The 22,722-nt window shown below is 38.8% G+C and overlaps 2 protein-coding genes across 8 annotated transcripts in view; both read left to right on the top strand.

Annotated features, from left to right (window-relative positions):
* LOC117915912 (replication factor C subunit 1) overlaps window positions 1-9,644 on the top strand; it is a 33,635-nt gene extending 23,991 nt beyond the window's left edge. Inside the window, exons 18-22 of one of the 2 annotated variants that reach the window (XM_034831652.1) lie at window positions 1,884-1,956; window positions 2,054-2,146; window positions 8,349-8,595; window positions 9,109-9,165; window positions 9,279-9,644. In XM_034831652.1, coding sequence (XP_034687543.1) covers window positions 1,884-1,956; window positions 2,054-2,146; window positions 8,349-8,595; window positions 9,109-9,165; window positions 9,279-9,427 — 619 coding nt within the window. In that variant the 3' untranslated portion in view covers window positions 9,428-9,644. Of the gene's footprint in view, window positions 1-1,883; window positions 1,957-2,053; window positions 2,162-8,297; window positions 8,596-9,108; window positions 9,166-9,278 lie in introns of those variants that run through there. The other variant, XM_034831653.1, reaches the window with a different exon arrangement.
* Window positions 9,645-10,274: 630 nt separating this feature from the next.
* LOC117916901 lies at window positions 10,275-22,460 on the top strand. 6 transcript variants are annotated; one of them, XM_034833116.1, is made up of 6 exons: window positions 10,280-10,375; window positions 10,677-10,930; window positions 12,435-12,556; window positions 21,624-21,694; window positions 21,786-21,872; window positions 21,957-22,460. In XM_034833116.1, exons 3-6 carry the CDS (start codon window positions 12,466-12,468, stop codon window positions 22,215-22,217), a joined length of 510 nt encoding a protein of 169 aa, XP_034689007.1. In that variant the 5' UTR covers window positions 10,280-10,375; window positions 10,677-10,930; window positions 12,435-12,465; the 3' UTR covers window positions 22,218-22,460. The 6 variants fall into 6 exon arrangements, with proteins under 6 accessions (XP_034689012.1, XP_034689007.1, XP_034689010.1 ...); XM_034833119.1 differs by having other exon boundaries at window positions 10,282-10,375; window positions 10,744-10,930; XM_034833120.1 differs by having other exon boundaries at window positions 10,286-10,375; window positions 10,754-10,930.
* Window positions 22,461-22,722: the final 262 nt, after the last annotated feature.

Genomic DNA, 22,722 nt, shown 5'->3' with positions numbered 1-22,722 from the left:
TCCTTTACTTATCAAAAAAAAAAAAACACTTGTTTGCCATAGAGTATCCTCTCCTCTGAACTTGCTCCAAAGTTAAGATTTTACCTTAAGAAGCCTCCCAAGCAAAGAAGGCTACCTTAGGAGGTGCCTTCACTCTCCAAATACTATTACAAGGGAACAAATGAGAGTCTCCGGGCTCCAATATAGAATACAATGACTTGACTGAGAAATGACCACTCTTTGAAGCCGTCCAAACCACTCTATCTTCATCCTCTCTCTGCACCCTAAAAGTTTGGATCTTGAGCATAAAACACTCCACCATCTCAATCTCCCAATCATTGAACGCCCTTGAGAAAAGAGGGGTCCAACCCTCCCCATCATTGTCTGGGTTCCAAACATCCGACAACCAAGCATCTTTAGACAAGGAGATGGAATATAAAGAGGGGAATGACTCACAAAGAGGCTCATCTCCACTTGTCCTTCCAAAATTTCACTCTCCGCCCATTACCCACACCATATTTCTGACTGATAACTTGCTTCCAAAAAGCCTCTCTTTCATTGGCACAACAAAGTTTGCTGGTATATTAAAAATGGCGTCAGAATATAGATGAAAAATCGATATGCACGTCTAAAGATACTGCCAGAAATCGATACCAGACTTTTGGCATAGAAAATTGGGTAGAAAACCAATATGAACTTATACCAACATAGGTGCTATTGGAATGGGATTTCAATATGGAACTCTTTTTACCGAAATTCTGATATGGCTCACTGAATATGACACAAGGAACTCTGGTATAAAAAATTCTAGTGACATTGTAATTTCGATATGACTGATTAGGCTCCAAAAAAAGCACAGTTCATTACACCAACATGATATCAAAATTCCTCATTTCCCTTTCTTCTCACTTTGGAATTATGAAATAGCCACCAGAAGACACTTTTCACATTGAAATTCATATCTAAATTACAATGTAGACAATGCTTCTTCATTTCTTCACTCCTTCATTCCATGCCTTGAACCACTAAGTCTCCCACTGCTGCTTGGCTTTTCTTTCACCAACCTTGGTTTCTTTGCTACCTTAAACTCGCCCAAATCACTTTTTTTTTTTCTCTTTTTTTGTTGCATTCTTCACTAGATATAAACATTAGTCCTCAAATGGGACTTAGCATACATCCAAGTTTAAAATATATGATTTAACACTCAAAAGTGTGACATAAGAAAAGACAAACATTTTTCCTCTCTAACTTGGGTTTGTCTCCCTCCAGTAAGGTCATATTTTCTAGAATCCTTTCCATGAGATTACCATAGAGAGATTAGGTGGCTGGCTGTTATTGTACAAAGGGCTGTTATTGTACAAAGATCTGGGAGTGAAGACCCTGAAGTTTGAGAAAATTTGTCTAAAGGTGTAAAGAAGGGTGAAGGAGTAGAAGGATGGTCATACTTGATGCTTCCTTTGGTAAACTGGTTACTCAAAACCACAAGACACCGGAAAGATTATTTAGTATTTATAGACAATCACAATGATTTTTTTATTTATTATTATTATTATTTTTTATGAAGTGTTCCATTAAGATGATGTCATTAGAGGTCGATGAAACCCTTCCAATTTATAGGTTTTATGGAGTGTTGTAGCAAACCTGTAGGTAGCCTTTTTTTCTTGGATGGGAACTAGAAATCAGGTTTTTACAAGGGGCACTTGATTCTAGGATTCTCTAAACAGGCATTTTATGCAGTGGGAGTCTGAGTTGTTTGTATTTGCTATCTTTGGGTTGTCATGGATCTAACCTTCCAATGTTTTGTAAATGTTCAAGGGTTGGCATGTGCCAAGAGTTCAATCAGATGTCTCTCTATTCTTTCTACCTGCAAGATGCTTAATCATTCCTGTGCTTTAAATGTGCAGGGGAACCTTGCGAATTGATTACCTTACTCTAATTCTGAAACGGTTGACTGATCCACTACGCATGCTGCCTAAGGTTGGAAGAATATTGTTGACTATCATATGCAAACTTGGAATAGTTCAAGCCAAATATTAATTGAACATGCTTCTTTTCTATGTTACATCATTCCTAGGATGATGCTGTTCAGAAAGTTGTGGAGTTCATGGATTTATACTCTATAAGTCAGGAGGACTTTGATACTATTGTGGAGTTATCTAAATTTCAGGTATCCTTAACTAATTTATTTTTTTTGATAAGCAAACACAATTCATTATAGAGGCAAAAAACCTCAGCGTATACAGGACATATACAAGGCATCAAAGCCAAAACAAGCAAAAAGACCAAAAACAACCATCCCTCAGCTGGAGGCAATCCACTCCAGGAAATCTAAAAGGGAATGCGGCTCCTCTTCCATATACAATTTAGCCCAACCCCAGATATTACAAACAAAAGAATATTTGACCTCTGAATAACTAAGACCCCCCCCCCCCCCCTAAAGGCTAATCTATTCCTTTCCTTCCAAACCATCCAAAAAAATGAATAATGGAATGGAATTCCAGAATTTTTTCTTTTTTTTCCCCACAAAAGAACCCCCCAACTATATAAAACCTCCTTTACAGTATAAGGGAACACCCACTTGACCCAACTAAGCCCAACACTAAATCCCAAAGAACTCTAGCCACTGTACAATGAATAAGTAAATGATCCACACTTTCCGCTTCGCAAGCACACAAAAAACACCTATTCGGGAGCTGCCACCCTCTTTTTTGAATCCTATCAAGAGTCAAGATCTTTCCCCAAGTAGCTTCCACGCGAAAAACATGATTTTAGTTGGGACTCTTCCCACCCAAATCTTATCTTCGGAAAATTGACAACCCTAGCCCTATCCAACCAGCTGTACGCATCCTTCACTCTAAACTGCCCACTTCCCCTCCCTTCCAAACACTGAGTCCTCCTCCCAAGTAATCCTAACTCCTTTCAATGTTTGAAGCAACTCACCTATCAACTCACCTCCCAATCATTGAAATCCTACTAAAACACAAATTCCAACCTCCTTCCCCAACATTCTGGTCCACATGTCTTCAACCTTTGCATTTCTATTGGCTGCCAAGCTGTAGAGATGCGAGAACCTTTGGGACAGCGCTGCATCCCCGCACCACACATCAGTCCAGAAGCTGATTTTGTTACCTTTCCCAACCTTGAACCCATTTTGTCCCAGCACCAGCCAGCTTCCTTTAAAATTTCCTTCCACACCCCCACACCACATGCACCCACAGCCTTTTTGGTCCTCCAACCATAATCTCCTGACCGTACTTTGCCTCCAAGACATACTTCCAAAGGGCCTCCTTATCGAAGCGAATCTCCACGTCCACTTACCAAGAAGCGCTTTATTCATTGTAGTAAACTTCCTTAAACCCAACCCCCCATTCTCCTTATCTCCACACACCACATCCCACTTAACCAGATGAGTTTTCCTCTCCATAAGACACCCCCCCCCCCCACAAAAAAGTCTCTTTGCAATTTTTCTAATCTTCTTGCCACAGAAATGGGCATACGGAATAACGACATCTGGTACACTGGCATGCTTCCATAGTGCTTTTAATTAGAGTGATTCTCCCACCCTTTGAGATATATTGGCTCTTCCAAAGAGCAAGCCTCCTTCTCATTTTTTCTTCAATCCCATCCCAGCATAAGCAGCCTTATTAGGCACCCCCAACGGCAGCCCCAAATACACATTCGGAAGCTGCCCCACCCTACACCCTAACTCCACAGCCAACTCCTCTATCCTTTGCACCTCTCCTACTGGAATAACCTCGCTTTTAGCCAATTAATTCTTAACCCGGACGCCGGCTTCAAACCAGAACAAGATCCACTTAAATTCGTTAAGTTCTCCTTCTTTGCCTCACAAAAGACAATCGTATCATCGCGAAAAGCAAATGTGCAATGTGGACAGCCCGACCTCTATCACACTGAATTTTGCAACCTGAATGAAGCCCCCCTCCATAGCCCTTCTGATTAGGACGCTCAGCACTCCATCCCCATTACGAATAGGTAAGGGGACAGGGGATCCCCTGACGCAGCCCTTTAGAGCTCGGAAAGAATCCAGCTGGCGTTCCATTCACCAACACTGAAAATTTGGCTGTGGAGATACACCACCACATCCACCTTAGCCACTTAGCTCCGAATCCCATTTTTTCCATCACTTTCAAGAGGAATTGCCAGTTAATGCTATCATAGGCCTTCTCTATGTCTAACTTGCAGATAACCCCTTGTCTCCCTTTTATTCCAGTTGTCGATCACCTCATTTGCTATTAGAGAAGCGTCAAGAATCTGTCTACCCTTAACAAACGCGTTCTGATCTTGGGAAACTACTTTATCTATAACTTTTTTAAGCCTGTTGGCCAACACCTTTGCCAACAGCTTATAGAGGCCCCCCAACAGGCTGATTGGCCTGAAATCTCCCAAATCCTCAGCCCCTCCTTTCTTAGGAATCAACACCAGAAAGGTGTTGTTAATACTCTTAAGGAACGTATTCCGTTCATGGAACTCCTTAAACATCATCAGAATATCCTCCTTGACGAAATCCCAACAGCATTGCCAAAAGAAGACAGAGAACCCGTCAGGACCTGGGGCTTTATCCCCATTCATGTCCATCAAGGCCGACAGGACTTCATCCTCAGAGAAGGAAGCCTCCAGCATCTCTGCCTCTTGCACACAAATTTGATTAAAAGGGAGATTTCCAATGTCCGTCATCCACCCCGGACTTTCAGAGAATTGCTGCTTAAAAGCATTAGCTACCCCCTCTCTGATTTCCCTCTCCTCTGTCAGCCTAATCCCATCAATTTTAACTCGGTCCATGTGATTAACTCTCCTATGAGCAGACGCCATACGGTGGAAATATCTCGTATTCCTATCACCTGCCTTCAGCCAAAGTTCCCTAGACACTTGCCTCCAGTGAGTTTCTTCCAGATCAACCCACTTGGCATAATCCTCCTTGGCTTTCTTCTTACAAGCTAATTCCTCCATTGACAAGCTCCTTTCCTCCTCTACTCTGTCCCAATACTCCACTTGTTGAATCGTAGCCTCCTTGTTACTTCCTAGATTACCAAACTCCTCCCTATTCCAAACTTTAAGCTTCTGCTTCAGATCCTTCAATTTCGCCGATAATCTGAAACTGGCACTGCCCCTGACCTCTATCCCCTGCCACCAACTCCGGATTAAATCCTTAAACCCCTCTACTTTAAACCACATATTTTCGAATCTGAAGGGTGCAGGCCCTCTCCTCCAACTACCCCCCTCTAATAATACTGGATAGTGGTCCGAAATCGGCCTGGGAAGCCTCCGCTGACTCACCCTACTGAACTGATCCAGCCAACAAGGAGAGACCAGAAATCTATCTAGACGGGCCCTTGACATGTTATTCAGGCCCCCAGACCACGTGAATGCACCCCCTTGCAGATGAAGGTCCACAAGGCCTAGATCATCTACCACTTCCGCAAACCTCCTCATAGCTGAAGTCATTCTCCCTTGCCTGCTTCTCTCACCTTGAGCCAGGGTAATGTTGAAGTCACCACCTAGACACCAAGGCCCCTCCCAAATTCCTCTGATTGCCCCTACTTCTTCCCAGAGCCACTCCTTTTCAAGTCTAGTGAATGGGCCATAAACCCCCGTAAAAGCCCAAATCACCCCATTCTCCATTGTCCTGAATCTACAGGATAAAGAGAACTGCCCCACCTCCCACTCCAGCAACTCCAGAGCTCTTTTATCCCAACAGATCAGAATACCCCCAGCCGAGCCACACGCATTCAGGGCCTTCCAATCCAAAAATCTACCTGTCCCTAGACTTCTCACCACCCTATCAGTCATAATCTGGATTATTGTCTCCTAGATGCAGAAGAGATCCACCTTCTGCTTCCTTAAGACCGATTTAATAACCTTCCTTTTCGTACTATCGTTCACCCCCCTTACATTCCAGCTTACCAATTTGATATTCATTAAACAATCTCCATCTGCTCCCCTTTGCCCTTAATCGGGCCCTTCATTTTGCCATCCCCCTCATAATTCACTGAGCATTCCAACCTCTTTAGTTCCCTTTCAAACCTCGATTTTTCCAATAGTCCTTTACTATGAATCTTTTCCCTTCTTTTCCTAATTTTAGACAGAAAATTTAAAATCTCCTTCTCCAACCCATCAGTCGGAAAGCCCAGGAATTGACTAAATCTTGCGAGGCTACTTTCTTGCCAATCCAAGACCTCCTCCTCCCTTTCATCTTGATTCTCATTCTGTGAAGATCCCCCTTCCTGCTCCCTTGCCGTTGCTATGGGCCCTTTGAATTCAACCATCTCCCAACAAGCACTACCAGTCGCCCTGGTACCCTCTACATCTTGCCCTTGAGAAATTCTACCATTTTGGCAATTCTTCCCAATAACCCCAGAATGGTCAAAGAACTCCCCCTTTGGAGTCTGACTAAGAGCAAGCAAAGAAGAAGGAGAAGAATTCCCTGAAACCCATGATCCCCCTAAAGAAGAGAAGGCCTCATACCTCATGGCTTCATTCTGGAGGGCACTGTCTACCATTTCCTCGAGTGGATTGGCCTTCTGGGCACTCGCAGTTTCCATCTCCCTTACTCTTAGGAATTCTATCTCGGAATTGTCATTAACAATCATCCCAGACTGAGCCCAGTCCTCCATAGTTTGCTTGCTCACCTTCAGGCCTGTTCTCTGAGGCGGCCCACCTCGCTGTGCCTCAATCTCTTGTAACCCGCTCGAAGACGGCCCACTGCCCTCTCTTTGATCCATAGGTGACCCAGACCGTGGCCCATGTCTTTCCTCTACAACTTTCTCTTTGCCTTTTGGGCCTTTAGGTCTGCCCGATAACCCAAGCCCACCACTACTACTTACTTTAGTCAACCCTGGTCCAGATAATAGAAATGGGCTAGGCTCCCCGTCCCTTCTAAGGCCCACATTGACATTAGGCCCATTCGGGATCAACCCATCATCTGCCCCATCCTCTGACACTCGGAGCATTGACCCGAAATGGATCCGGCCCACCGACATGACCCTACCCTTCCCATCCTGCTGTCCATCCGTCACATCAACTGACCGTAGCAGTGCCTCGGAGCCTGCGTTGCCACAATCCTCCACTCGCCGGCCAGCGCGTGCATCTCCGTCGTCCCCTTCCTCACGGCCTTTTGCACTCCGACTGTTCTCCACCTTCTTTTGATCATCGGCGTTGCTTCCCACCACAGCGGGGTGTGATAACAGTTCTCTTCAACCCCAATGCTTATCGAGTTTGGCAGCTCATCCCCTTTCGTCTTCACCAAAATCCTCGTCTAACGGAGATCCTCCATTTTCTCCGTCGGATCATCCATGGCGACAAAACCCCCGCATTCATCTCCTATTCTTCGCAATATACTCGGAGTCCATAACGACAGCGGCAGTCCTTTTATCCTCACCCATACTTCCTCTTCTAACTCCCCTTCTTCCAAACACCCATAGCATGGGCTCCATAACTTCAAATCAATGAAAATCCCCCCCACCAACCTGTCTCCACCGTTGAAAGTTTTTCTAGCTTCTGCCGCCGTTTCAAACTCCAGTAGGGCCCGCCCCTCATCCATCCAGGCCAACCCTAACCTCCCTTTTAGGCCCCAAGCACTCGCCATCATCCACCCCATTCTCTCCAAATCCCCTCCTCCTGCTACTCTAGGATTCCATTTTCCAATCAGACATTGACCCAACCAACCCACGTTTCTGCAGATATCCTCCCCCTTAACCTCCATCCTTATCCCGATGTTGTTCCTTCTCCCCCAACACTCCCTTTTCAGGAGACTCTCTTTCAGGGGTTGGCTCATCCTTGTTTATCTCCCTTCTATCAACCCTAGAGTATAAATTCCGCACCACATTCGCCATGGCTGTCCATCCCTCTCTTGCCCCTCTTCCTTTTGAGATACAGATGCTGAATCCTTTCTCCTCCGCGTCTACGACTCCTAGCCTAATGAAGCTTCCCGCCCTGTTCTCTTCACGCACCATGGAATACCTTCTCCCCTTTTCCTTCCATCCCTTCTCTCATTTATCGAATTTCCGGTCCTTGATACACAGTTCCAGTCCTTCCAGAAACATCCCGACACTTGCCGGTCCCAACCTGACCCAAGAGGAAACTCCGTTTTTGCTTTCCACAATAAAGAGTAGGGTTTTGCCCCTTCTCTTCTCCACCTCTACTTCAAAGATTTTCGATTCCACTTCGAACTTCTGCCTTTTCCGATTCGACCTTACCTCATCATCGTCGCCTTCCCCCTCGCTCTCGCCCTCTCTCTCTCTCATTTTTCCCTTCCCTCTAACTAGATGGAGAAAATTTTTAAGAAACGCAAAAGGTACACATTATGTGCAGCATTTATATGAGAAACTACTCTCAAATGAAATATGCATCAGGGGCACCCAAGTCCGCTGGAGGGCATACAGCCAGCTGTCAAGTCAGCTTTAACAAAGGCTTACAATAAAGGAAGTAGCTCTCGCTTGGTGCGTGCAGCTGATTTAATCACACTTCCTGGAATCAAAAAGGCCCCCAAGAAGCGAATTGCTGCAATTCTAGAGCCAGTAGATGATGAATTGGCAAGAGAGAATGGTGATGCATTGGCGGAAAGTGAAGAAGAAAACACTTCAGACACAGATGACATGGGTAATTTTCTCTCCTGAGCACCACCTAATACTTTAATCTGCTATCTCTTTATGTTTGTTCTTGCAAGTTGATATGGAATGTAAAATACAAACTGCCTGTCGGGATCACCAAAGCATTTAAATTTGGGCATTGTATTTCCAGATAACTTTAACAAACATTTCAGTCTTAGCATTTTCAAAATTATGTAAAAATTGGAATTTTGTGAACATCTGATAATTTTTTTTCTTCTTTCTTTCATAACTACAAAAAGAATATCCTTTACATAATGTAGAAATTGCATGTATCTTCCTGTTGATCTGACTCACATGTCCACCACTATCAAAACAGTTATCTTGAGACTTATGAAGGATGTTTACTTTTTAATTAGTAGATTATTTCATGTTCTACACCTGAATACTTAAGTTTCCAACAAAATGGATTACATATTTCAGGATCCTTATATCATGTTCCAATTATTAATCATGCTGTTGTCTGACTCTTGTATTTACTTTTTGTTGTGACTTGTGGTTGAAGACACTGCTAATGGTGATAAGAAGCTGCCAGTGAATCTCCAGAATCTCAACTCTAAAGGTGGGCAATTTCCCTTATATCCTCATGAGTATTGATAACTACTGAAAAGTATGAACATCTATTGTTGCACGACTGATGTGTTCTCTCAACAAACATGCTTAATATTTTTGTAGGAATTAAAGTAGAACTAGACTTAAAAGGTGCTGGGAGTTCTAGTGCCAAGAAAACACCAGCAAGCAGAGGAAGAGGAGGAGGTTCTGCATCCACAGAGAAGAAAGGGGGCAGAGGCTCAGGGGCTGCTGGTGCCAAGAGAAAGAGGTAGAGAGTTAGGGATGAAAGCGCACGAGTAATAGTTTTGAAAGTTGTTTAGGAACATTGTACATAGTGTCCACCACAGTATTTGATTTTGGGCTACTTGGGGAGGGTTTGCAGTAGGATGGTGGATGCTTCTTGCTATTATTTTTGTGCACTCAGAGGCTGCTATTTTAGGATGGTGTGAACTTTTGGACCAATCTTTTTGAGTATATTATGAATCTTAATTTTTGGTTCTAAATTTTGGCAACATTATTCTCTTGCCTTTTAAAACAAAAGGCGAGAACGCATCAACTAGTGCTGCACCTACAAAATAATATAGACGAAATGTTTTCTTGGGTTCAAGTGAAAATAATTGATTTACGATTGGCTAAGGAGAATTTGTATGGGATAAAAAAGCAATCTTTCAATCCTGTTTGGATTAACATAATCCAGGCTTAGATACCAAATGATTTGTGTTAGGTTCTCTCAATTTTAGTAAAATACGACTTTTCTCATTACTTGGTAAAAGAGGTCATGAAGTAACATATGGAAGATGTTTATTCACCATATCATACGATTATTTGGAATTAAGATGATAAAAATAGTAAAATGTGAATTAAATCTTTATAAATATAAAAATCCATTTGACAGTGATTTTTAAAAGTGTTTTTACCTTTTAAAAACACTTTAAAATATTTTTGAGATAAAAATAAGGTGTTTGGTAAATTTTAAAAAACACTTATAAAAATACGAGAAAACACTTAAAAAAATTTTAGACAATCACTTGAAAGGTGTTTTTCTAAAATAAAATACTTCAAAAAATTTAAAATATTCCAAAAATGCCCCAGATGATTCTCGATATCTTCCTTTCCCTTTCACTCATACGTCTCTCCTTCATTCTCCTCCTCCACAGCTCTCCGACTACACGGTTGGAAAGTCGCTCCACTTTCATTCGACATCGTTGATCGGATCGAAGGTAAGCCTCTGTTCTTTTGTTTTTTTTCTTTTTCTTTTTTTTTTTTAATGTCTGATTGTCTTGAAATGTTAGTTAGGGTTTTGGGTTTTAGGATTGTTTGGTTAGGAGGAAAGTATGAGAAAATGAAATCTGTAAATCCTCAAATGTTTTTACAGGAATTACTTCCAAGCCTTAACAGTTTTAGATCTATTTTTCAATAGAGCAGTCGAGTCTCATTTCCCAGTACTTGTCTCTCTAAAACTCTCATTCTCTATTCTGGTTCACATATGCAATTGCGGGTTTTTGAGTTCAAGTGTTGCAGGTCAGTTTCTTTTTTAAGGAAGATATTCGAAATCAGTCCACTTACGGCCCAATTGCTTAAAAATTAGGCCATCTCAGGCTCAGCCCATTATCACGTAGCCCCGATCTCTGTTTACACACGTGCATTGAATCATCCCTACTCCAAGCATTTCGATTGGTCTCCGAGCTTAAGGTGCCCCGCCACACAAGAGCCTTCAATAAATCATCCCGTCCCTTTCTTAAAACGGTGCGATTCCGTCGATTTCTGAGTTCGAGGTACTGTTCTAGTCTCTAATCCAAATTCAATCAATAGACTTGTACCCTTAGAGACAATCGTTTGGATGCTGAGAAAACAATGAGAAAACGAAAAAGAAAATTTTGAATAATAAAATTTTCACCATCTAGGGTTCGAGAATACAGAAAATTGCACTTTACCTAAAACCCATATGACTCTCTGGCTTAGTTGATCTGAGTCTTTTTTTTTTTTTTTTTTTTAATTTAAATTAATTTTTTATATATTATTATTTGTTTTTTTAGATTTTTAGCAGCAATGAAAGTGAAGAGATAACATAGTAATCAGAATGTGGTTTGATTTATTTTTTAGGGTTGGATTTCACTCTGCGTGCTTTATAAGTTGGGAATGCCATTGATAGAGGTTTTGAATTCTAGGGTTTCTCTTTGAACAATCAGAATGAAATTTTTGTTAGATTAACGGTCTTTGTTACTTGAGAATGTTTTCTGGTATAAAAATAGGTTTAGTTTAGACAGCGAAAAAATGAACCAAAAAAAAAACCTAAATTTTTTATTTAACCTTTTCTGTAACAGTGATTCAGGGATACAGAAAAGTGCCACTTTACTTACAATTCACACTGCTGAGGGATTTTTCTTTATTTTATTTTTATTTTTTGGAAGCAAAATAAGAGAATAACATAGGATTTTTTTTGATAGGAAGAGAATAACATAGGATAAAAATGTTGTTTACTTTTATTGCTCTATTTTCTTGGAAACAAAATATAAGGCGAGGGTTTCTCTTTGAAGGCTTTTAACCTATCCATCTGGGAACAATATCTTGTGCTTACATATAAAAAATGATTTGGCTCAAATAAATATTTACTAATTTGACCATGGAAACATAAATGGTACCAACCATCTGCCAATGAATCCCAATGTAAGTGGAAGCTTTTGGAAGAAAAGGAAGAGCAACAAAAAGAAGTAAAAGCTTTTTATCTTAAAAAAAGGAAAAGAAAGAACTTTAGAGTGCAAAATCAGTGAAATGAATTTAATTTTAGTGGTTGTAATTGATAAATAATAAAAAGATAAATTTATTATGATTATTATAGTTAAATAATAAAGACGCGAAATATGAAGGGAAATACTTGATATAATAGGGGTGCTTTGGGAGGAAAAAAGTCTACAAATTTTTTGTAAAATATGGATAGGTATAGATATAGATGCAAGTATAGATAGATTGTTTGCTCTTTTTTGTGTTTTGTTTATTTATTTATTTATTTTTGAGTTTGTGTTTGTTGGATTTTATGATTTTATTATGATAGATCAGGAGAAACAGGGGCATGATGATGATGCTTTACTTGCGAAGGTTACTTACCACTGCAATGTATTTTGTTGTTGGAAAGATTGTAATTATATTCTTAGAAAACTGTTGATATGATGATTATATTGCAAGTAAGATTTTCAAATGCTGGTCTAGGTTTATTGACAACTATAATTAGAATTATTTTCTTTTTAATTTATATTTTATTTTATACCTTTGGTTTTGCAGTTAAATTGAGTTGTGCAGTGGAGTAAAAATAATGGCTAAGAAAAAGCAAGTTGCTAAAGAGGGGAGCATGGAGGAGCCCAAAATGGACATGAGGAAGATTATGAAAGAAATCGAGTTTTTGGGTAATTAACTCATCAATTAATTACTGCCTTTTTGTTAATGTTAAAGACTTATGCAATCTATTTTTCTTGGAAGTTTGATGTTTCATTTGATGTCATATAGATTAAAGTTCAACCCAAGAGTTCTCATGCCAATATAAATGGATGTGATCCAAAAGCTAGTAGAGAAACAACAAATTGCTTTTGTGATCTATCTTTGCTCCATACTTTGTATGAAAGTATGGTTGGGAAAATCTTAGACACAATTTATTTTTAGAAAAAAAAAAGGGAGAAGAAGAAATAAATGCTAAAAGAATCAGGCTCGCTACCACTAAAAAAATTACCATTAAAAAAAAAAGTTCAGTGGCTAGCTGAAACACATATGTTTCCTCCCTCTTTTCCTGTGCACATATTCTCTAGTTTGATCAGCTGTTTAGTTTTATGTATCTTTTGATCAATTAGGGGAGGTTAAAAACCATACATCTCTAACACTTGTGAGGGTTTCCTCCATGTAAGTTAGTTGTAGGAAACATGTCACTGTAAAACTATGTTACATGGTTGAGGTACTGGCATTAGGTGTGTGTATGTGTCTAGGTGTTGGATCATTTGCATCCCAAAATTTTAACACTGGGATTAGGCTTAAAAGGATCTCAACTATGGCCACAATTTACTTGGATGTAATATTAATAAAAAATAAATTAGCACTAAACATAAGCGCAATGAGAAAAATATAATTTATCTTTAATAACACTTGGTTAATTGTAGTTAGAAAATATATCTGTTATATCTTTTCTATTTTAATAAGATGTTAAGCATTATATTACAACTAATTGTACATAAAGAACCTATTTATTATAGGTCTTTTATTTTAATAAGATGTTGGGAAAAATATTTATGAAAATATTATACCATAATATTAGTAAACTTTGACCAGTTTAAACTTTAAAAATTTATATTGATTTTATTATAAAATGATGTTGATAAAACATAATTCATGTAATTTTTTTTTATATTAATTATTATAATTTATTTCTAGTTTTTTTTTTTTTTTTGATATCTTAATTTTAATATTTATCATTAAATTTTTGTGCTATTAATCATTTTATTTATCTTTAAATTTGCATGATATTACTTATTATATTAATCTTTAAATTTTGTCTATTATAATTTTAAAAACTAAGAGAGATAAAGCAGTTCTTAAGGTACAAGAGTTAAAAATTATTTCAAAAATTCTTTTTCTTTTATTCCAATTTATTTTATACCATTATCTTATATAATTTTTTTAAAAAAGAAAGAGATTAAGCATGAACTAATTGTATTTGATGCAATATAAGTATAATGAAAAAATAAAAGAAAAAATAAAGCAATGCTAAGGTAAACAACTATATCCGATGCAATATAAGTGTATTTGACATGCACCTGTATTGTATCATGTCGACATGCACCTATATTGTATCATGTCGACATGCACCTGTATGGTATCATGTCAACATGAACCCATATCGTATCATGTCAACATGCACTCATATCATATCATGTCGACACACTTATATAATATCATGTCAACGCACACTGATATTGTATCATGTCGACATGCACCCATATCTTATCACGTCAACACAAAAAAAAATTGTGTCGCATCATCTCAACATGAAACGATGTTGTATCATCTCAATATGAAACATGTTGTATTATGTCAACACGGGTATATTGGCTGAAATTAATGTATCCGTGTACCACAACTATACACTCTTTGTTCACAAATTCTAATTAAAGCTTGACAAAAAGCTATTATATGTGCAACTTGCTAAATTTTAGACAGTACAAAATAATAAAGTGGGTGGTTGTTTCCTTACTTGCAAGGGCCAAAAATTCTTTCACAAAATAATCCATCTTTTTGCAGTTTATTAGTTTTTTAATGCAAAGTATAGGGTTTTGTAACCTCTCCAATTATCTCTCCATTAGGTTGGATTTTATTGGCCCAAGCACAAATATAACAAGTATACAACAAGAAAGAAGCATAACAATAAAAATCAGAATTAAATGGATGAGAAAGCAATAATTTTAGAGTGTTTTGGAGAAGGCTATCTTTTAGTATTATTTACTGTTGAGTTGTTATAGTGGTTTGGTCCTTTTAAGATAATAGTTAATTGCATGTGAAAATTGAGTGAAATCCTTAAGGCCCTGTCCTTTTTCTGAGAGTTGAGTATATGTCACATGGTAAGGTAGGGCAGACTATGCGTGGCAGTATGTGAGGTTGCGTGCAAGAAATTGTAGGATCGACTGTTGTTATCCATGTCTCCAGACATGGTTTTGCGTCCCCGTCAATGAGATTATTGCATTAGCAAGAACTCCAATCAGATTCAAAACCTAAATGGCTTTCATTTCAGGGGATGAAAGCAAAGCTGGAATCAAGAAAGGCAAAATACTGGACCCTTCTCATTTTTTTTTTAATAATTATAGAAGTTGGATTCAAACTGGAATTTTTTGTAAAATAACTAACCCAAGTTTTCAGAATTAATTCTAAACCATCTGAACAGTTCTGGTAAGTTACAATCAAGATTTCAGGTGGTTTCTTTTTTTTTTTTTTTTGATCAGAAACGAAGAGAAATATATTAATAGAAGGAAAGATACATGAGAAAGAAAGAAAAAAGTAACAAAAGAAACCACAAGAAGGATGAGAGGTCCTTCCTACACAAACTGAACAACATAAAAACCCCCAACATTAGCTAAAAACAAAGAGAAACCCCCCAAACTCAAACTTTTTAAGCGCAAACCTCACTCCAGTTGAGTTGTAACACATTTAAAGGAACTCCTCTAAAAGCTGCAGAACAAGAAGCCCAAAGAGAGGAATAGAACAAAATCAAATCCCATAACGTCTCTTCCGATCTCCCCTTATCCTCAAAAATCCTATTGTTTCGCTCTTACCACACTATCCAAACCAAAGTGAGGCAAGCAACTTGCCAAAGAGTCTTGCCTCTTAAGGAGTTCCCCAAGCCTTTAAAAGCAATAACCAACATGTCCACAAACCTCCTTGGAGGGACCCAGACCAGCCCAACTAGCTTGAACAACTTGTTCCAGAGTCCAATGGTAACAGGACAATGAAGAAAAAGGTGATCAATCGACTCCCCATTTCCTTTGCAAAGAATGCACCATTGAGGACAGAGGGACTTGTAAGGTCTTCTCAACTGCAACTTGTCATTGGTGTTCACCTTCCCATGAGCTACTAACCAAGCGAGGGCCTTAACCTTTGAAGGGGCTTTTGAACTCCACAAAAACTTGGCCGGAAGGAACAAAATAGGATTAGAGACTTTTGACAAGGCCAAGAAAAAAGATTTCACTGAAAACAAGCCTGATGAAGACAAAGACCACGCTCTATAATCAGCCAAAGAAGGAGAGAAACGCACTGAACTGAGGGAGGACATTAATCTCTGAAGGAGATCAATTTCTGAGTCGGTAAGATTGCGGCGAAAATTTAAATTCCAAGCCAATGGAAAGGAATTGCCAAGGACATTTGAAACAGTGAGGTTTTTCACAGAAATAACTCTATAAAGATCAGCAAATTGCGAGCACAAAGATTGGTTACCCCACCAAAGATCTTCCCAAAAGCGAATTCTCTCCCCATTGCCCACCACTAGACGAACAAAAGGGGAAAATTCCTGGAAAACTTGAGCAATAGCCTTCCAAGGACATCTGTGTGACCATCTAACCACCATGTTGGCGTCCCATCCATTAGGATGTGTCCCATATATACTCACTATAACCTTATGCCAAAGACCACTCCTTTCTCTAGGGAACCTCCAAAGCCATTTCCCTATGAGAGAGCAATATTTCTCAAAGAAATCTTCCCAAAACCCAAACCTCCCAACTCCTTTGGTTTGCTAACAACCTCCCATCTGACAAGATGATCTTTCTTCCCTTCCCCTGCCCCAGACCACAGAAAATTCCTTTGCATTTTCTCAATCTTTGAAGCAATTGAAGCTAGGATTTTAAATATGGAGAGGAAGTAACTAGGGATGTGAGACAAACACGACTGAATTAAAGTAATCCTCCCTCCCAAAGACAAATAGGCCTTTTTCCAACCATCCAACCTTCTCGAAATTCTCTCAACCACTGGGTCCCAAAAGCCTATTGTCTTTGGGTTCCCTCCCAAAGGAAGACCTAAATAAGATAAAGGCCACTCAGACACTTTGCAATCAAAAACCGAAGCCAGACTAGACAATAGCTCCTGCCTAGTGTTAATACCAACCATGGTGCTTTTCTCTAAGTTGATTTTTAAACCAGAAACTTGCCCGAAAACCAAAAGGATAATCTTGAGGTTTTGAAGATGTTCCAAAGAGGCTTTAGAGAAAAAGATAGTGTCATCTGCAAACTGTAACAAAGACACTCTTGTCCTATCCCTCCCCACAGAAAAACCCTCAGTAATCCCAGTTTCCTCTGCTTTAAACAACAATCTACTTAGAACATCTGCCACTAAAGTAAAAGGAAAGGAGAGAGAGGGTCTCCTTGTCTCAAACCTCTAGAAGCCTTAACCCAACCCTTTGCATTCCCATTAACTAGGATTGCAAAACTAGAAGAAGACAAACAGCCCCTTATCCATGATCTCCATTTCTGGCTGAACCCCTTCCTTTGAAGCACATGATCTAAGAAGCCCCAATCCACATGATCATAGGCCTTCTCAAAATCGATTTTGAAAACAATTCCTTCCTCCCCTGACCTTCTTTTCTCATCCACCACTTCATTGGCTATCAACACAGCATCTAGAATGTGTCTCCCTTCAACAAAGGCTCCTTGAGAACCAGATATTGTTTCATGAAGAACTTTGCGTAAACGCCCTGATAAATGAAGCCTGAAGGTCTGTTAGTTTTGTTAAAGTTCTTGCTCTTAATTTGTAAAAGAAATGCAATAGATTTTGGGAAGAGCGGAAGATTTTGGGAATTGGATTATTGTATGGTGGATGGGGCGATGGAGGAACTGAGACCCCAAAGGAAAACGAAAATAGGGTGTTCAGAGAAAAAAATATTTAGTAAGACATTTGTGTGATTCTCGTCTGGTATGTTGAAGAGTTTGACCAAGGATTTTTTTTTTTTTTTGATGGGTAAAAGGATGTTATATTAAATAAATAAAGTATACATGAAACAACAAAAGCCAGAAGGGGCGAATACACAAAAATAAGCAACCCCACCCTATGTGGAACTTAACCAATTCACAAAATCTAACATTGATATAGAACTATCCCCAACGTACAATTTAATCCAATTCTAAAATAGATACAAAAAAGTACTTTTAATTGTTTGGTCCAAACTTTCAAAATTCTCAAAGGTTTTCCTATTTCTCTTCCTCCAAATGGACCAAAGAAGGCATAAAGGAGCTATTTTCCAAGACTTTTTCCTTTTTTTGCCAACTAAGAAGCTGCCCTAACTCAAAAGCACCTCTCTCACAGAAGAGTGCATCACCCATTATACATCAATTAGAGTAAAAATTAGCTGCCACAACATGTGAACTTTCAGATAGTATAGGAGAATATGATCACTTGTTTCTTCTTTTGCTTTGCACATATAGCATTTGTTAGGCATCCTTTATCCCCCCCTTTCTAAGTTGATCCTGAGTCAATATCTTAGCCCAAGTTGCTTCTCAAGCAACAAAGCTAGCTCTTACAGGAACCGAAGAGTTCCAAACTATACTATAAGGGAAGGGCTTCATTCTCCTACTTGCCAAGGAGGAGTAGAAGGACTTAATCGAAAAATCATCGTTTTTTGTCTCCAGCCAAAGCATAACATCATCAATACCCAAAGAGGTGGAGTGATTATGCAACTTCCCAAAAAAGGCATCTAGTTCCTCCAACTCCCAGTCATTGAATTGAACTGTGTATTAAACCTCGACCCCAACTACCCCCATCCCAAACATCAACCACCCAAGGAGAGTTAGATCTTTACCAATGGAATTGGAGATTGTTGCTTCATTGGGGTGCAATCTGGCCTTCCTAAAACATTCCAGTGCCTAAAACTCTCTCGGGACTAGATTTTAGGTTCGTGTGAAAATTCAAGTGGCAATTCCTCCTCTTCTTATTTTTGGATGATGGGTGTCTTATATGATTCCAGGTCACTATTCTAGTAGTATGTTTGTCTCTGTCATACAACCAAGCGGTGCTTATGTCTTTATTGTCCCACTTATTGGGAGAGACTTCCCTTGTATGGAACATAAAAACTGAAAGTATGATAATTTGCTGAACTTTAAAAGAAATCAGTTATAAGATACAAGTAGTTGTTGTTGGCCATAAAAAAAAGGATACAAGTTCTTACATTTAGTTTAGGCAAAAAATAAAAAATAAAAAAACAAGAAAAGGACACTGGAAATTTGATTGCAGAATTTGCATTAGGCAAGAGAACAAAGACATGGTTTTTGATTCCTCTCATTCCTCTATGGTGGGTTTAGGCTTTTGTCTATTCAGCATGTTTGTTCCAATGATTCTTGAACTGAGGACTCTGTTGCATAGATTCTCACAGCATAAATGCTCCCTCTATAGGGACTTTGGATGAATGGCATAGCTAGAATTTACGAGCAACATGATGTTCTTGTTGTTCTATGGTTATGTGGGTGGTTTTTGATCCAATTGGAATTGTTTATAGATAATTTTTCTCATTTAGTTATTTGCCAATAAGTTGCACGGGTAGTATTGGACTTATTTTTGTGTTCTTTTGAGAATCCACTTAAGTAAGATTCTCTCATTATAAATTTCTGGTGGCATCCTTAGTTATGATTCTAAAAGCACATGTTCCCCAATTCTTCCTGCAAATTCATTTTCATGGGAATATCAAAATTGTTTTCAAACACTCAAATCTTAGAGTAATATCTTGTATCAAATGCTAAGCTCTAGAGCAAGCCACCACAGACACATCAAGTGTGGGAGTGCCTTTTATTTACTTCTTCATATCCCTATCCAAAAATTTAATATTATCTGTGATTTATTCATTGTCAAACTTGTATTTATTGCTAAACTTAAGGTATTACGATGAGATCGCTAGTTCTTTAGTATGATTTATATATTGATGTTTTTTTTTCCCCAAAAATCTGTGATACTGCAAATTGGTTTGTTGTGATAAATGAAGTAGTTGCTAAAAGTTGTTCAAAAGTCATAACTCTAAATCTCAATGTCTATGTGTGGAAGTCTGAAAGTGTTTGCAGAAATTCCTTTCACTATAATTTCTGAGGATTGGAGTTAACATCTCACAAAGTTTTCAGAAATTCTTTTTTTGCTGAATTCTAGTGATTGGTATTGAACTGTTGTGCCATTGTGGGAAGGAGCTCCATCTCCTGCAAGTGCCCTCCCTTCCTATTGGTTGTCTCAAGAGTCAAGCTTTTAGTTTTATGGATGCACAATGGGTAATTCAGGCCACCTTGTATTGAGAGCATTTTAGAGACAACAGGGAAGTGTTGATTTGGGTCTTCACCAAACTGGCTGGTTGCAGATGGTTCATTGAGGTGGAGTTGCTATTGTTATTGTAGAGAAGAGAGGCCACCTTTAATGGGGTGTATGAGTCTCATTGTCAAAGAGGACACTTCTGATTGTTATCTCTTGGGCTTCCACATGGAGCAGAGGCTTGTGGAGGTATGATCTTTGGATTTGTTGGATCCTTTCTTTGTCAAGGAATGTAGTATCCTCCATGTGTGAGCCCTTACCAGCTCATCAGGAGGCTGACAGTCTGTGAAGAGGGGACCTCTTTGTGTTCCTTTGGGGGTGGGTGTGTGTTCTTGGATGAAGGGACTACCATCCTTCTTTGTATTCCTTTATTTCTTATAGCTACTACCAGTTTACTATCAAAAGCAGAAAAAAGAATAAAAGCTAAAATCCACAAAAAGGATGTGGTATCACCCCGTTGTGAAAATCATAGTAGTTGTGCATGGCCTACCACCAGCTGGTAGCGAGTTCCTTCATAAGGCAAATAGCAGGGTTTGATTCCTTCTGTTTATTGATGAAATTTTGACAAGCTCTAAACATTGTAAATTGGAAAACTATTATGAGATTCAATAATTGATATTCTGTAGAAAGTGGAACAAATTGAGAGTTGAGATTGACATCAATTGTGGTCATGAATCTACCTAGAAAGATTCCATGACAAAAGCAATTAGATGGAGATGATTGTCAAACAATTCATTGAGGTTTAAATTTCAGCTAGAATATGGAACAACCAAATCGAGTATGATGCAGGTCAGCCCTAGAACACAGAAGAAAGGTTGTTGGTAATCAATTTAGGTTGAAATGGGCTTCATGGGTTTAAAGTGAAAAGTTGGGATATATTGATAAAAACCTTATTAGAAAAAAGATAGAACAAGCCATCTAGGGGAAGGTTGAAGCATCTCACCTTAATAGAATAAATAGAATCCCACTTTTTTTTATCTAGGTTTGTGAAATCTCACCAGAAGAATGGATGTATCTAAGCCTACAGTATAGAGTGTATCAAAACAGTTAAGTTTCTCCTAGATGGGTGGGGTCTGGCTTTAGAATTCACTTCTCAGCCAGGATTGCATTGAAGGTTTCTCAAAATTTCACCCACTTCTTAGCAGTGGTGGTTTTTCTTGGGCAGTGCTGGGCTTCTGTGCACATGTCTGGTGGGGGTGGAGTTGTGTAATGTGGTCTTGGAATGCAGATGCAGACACTGGAGGGGCATCATTTCACAAAGTTTCAGTGTATTTTAACTGAAATTCATCAAGACTGGCAGGATTTTTCCTTAGTTTCAATAAATGATTAAAATACTCATGGTGCTCCATGACCCTTGAGTTTGACATGGATGACTTGTTTTAAAATTGTTACATCTCGGTTCTCATGATGGTACAATTCTGATAGTTTTGATTGCAATCTAATTGAATTTTGAGTTGATATATCTGTAAGTAGTTTGATCTAAAGATAAATGTAGTTCCTATTCAAACTTGACAGTTTTTTTCTTTGAAATGAGAACACTTATCAGATGTATCATCGTGTTCATATTTGTTCCATGGTTTTTATGTACCTTTGATTTCAGTCCATTCCATTGCATAGTTCTTTATGCAATTTTCACGAGTCAAAGCTCACTTAAACTTAATTCCATTTCAGGCTCCTCACGAATGACCTGGAAGGAAAGAAAGGAGTTGGAAAATAAGAAGATAGTTTCTTTAGGTGGAAAGGTGAAAACTTTTTTATCTGTATTTATTTCTTTATTATTTTAAAACTGTAACTTATATATGTAATGTGATTAAAGTTTCTTGAATGTAATAGCCTCCTAAGAAGCAGAGACTGCCATTAAGTGTAGCACGAGCACAAATGAAGAACCAAAAGGAGAGGGAACAGAAAATGTTACAAGAGGTGATTGATGTTTTGTTCCGCTTTTCTAGTTGATATCTCATCTGACCATTTTGCAAAACTTGTACTAACTATTTTTGTTCTTAGAGTTTGATTCTTGGACGATATGAGCGGAAGCTTGGTGGTGGAACTAAAAGAGCGGTGGAGAGGCGCATGCCTGAGGACAGAGTGCTGAAATCAAGTGAAGGTCATTTCAGAAACGGTGTATTAGATGTGAAGCACTTGTTACATTCTGGTCCATCTAGAAACAACGAAAGCAGTAGCAGCTATATCAGTAAAGGAAAAAAGAAAACGGGTGGTGGAAAGAACAAACGAAGTAAGAAGGGAGGTGGTATAAAGCTCCACTGAGCTGATCTGAGATCAGAAACACTTGTTCTTTAGTAGCAGATGGAAATCGATTTTGTTTCTATTCATATCTATAGAAAATGTGTTGGTGATTTTAACTCCTTGTAAGAGGAAGATGTGAGTAGATTAGTTTTAAGAATGGTCAGTGATCTGGCTCGTCGGTCTTGGAGGCTCTTGCATGACTTGCATTGAATTAGTTGAAAGATATTTATCCATAAGATAACAAGTTAAATTAACCCTTTCGCATAAAATTTCTTCAACTACACTAAACTTTGTCCAAACTAGACCATTTGTCGGGGGAGTGTCTGATTACGTGGTGCCTTGCAATGTCTTCATTCTTGCAAAACCTATGAAATTCTCACTCTTTTGTATGCCCAAGCAAACATATGCCACAATTTAGTAGTGTCTTACTGTCTTAAACTAAATAGGAGGCAGAAATTGTAGCTAGACTTGGAACTGTACTACCCTATAATACAGGAGACAATTGCCTTAGCACGTTAAAGGATGA

Source organism: Vitis riparia, chromosome 6 (assembly GCF_004353265.1).
Source record: "Vitis riparia cultivar Riparia Gloire de Montpellier isolate 1030 chromosome 6, EGFV_Vit.rip_1.0, whole genome shotgun sequence".
Lineage (NCBI taxonomy): Eukaryota > Viridiplantae > Streptophyta > Magnoliopsida > Vitales > Vitaceae > Vitis > Vitis riparia.
The sequence above is the reverse complement of the archived record's forward strand: the minus strand, read 5'-3'. Positions and strand labels throughout refer to the sequence as shown.

What these genes read in the sequence shown, in the direction of transcription:
- LOC117916901 (XM_034833121.1), top strand. Translation starts at nt 12,466, where the DNA reads ATGGCTAAGAAAAAGCAAGTTGCTAAAGAGGGGAGCATGGAGGAGCCC. An exon ending in GAAAGAAATCGAGTTTTTGG is followed by an intron (nt 12,557 to 21,623) that starts GTAATTAACTCA and finishes ATTCCATTTCAG; the next exon opens with GCTCCTCACGAATGACCTGG. An exon ending in AACAGAAAATGTTACAAGAG is followed by an intron (nt 21,873 to 21,956) that starts GTGATTGATGTT and finishes TTTTGTTCTTAG; the next exon opens with AGTTTGATTCTTGGACGATA.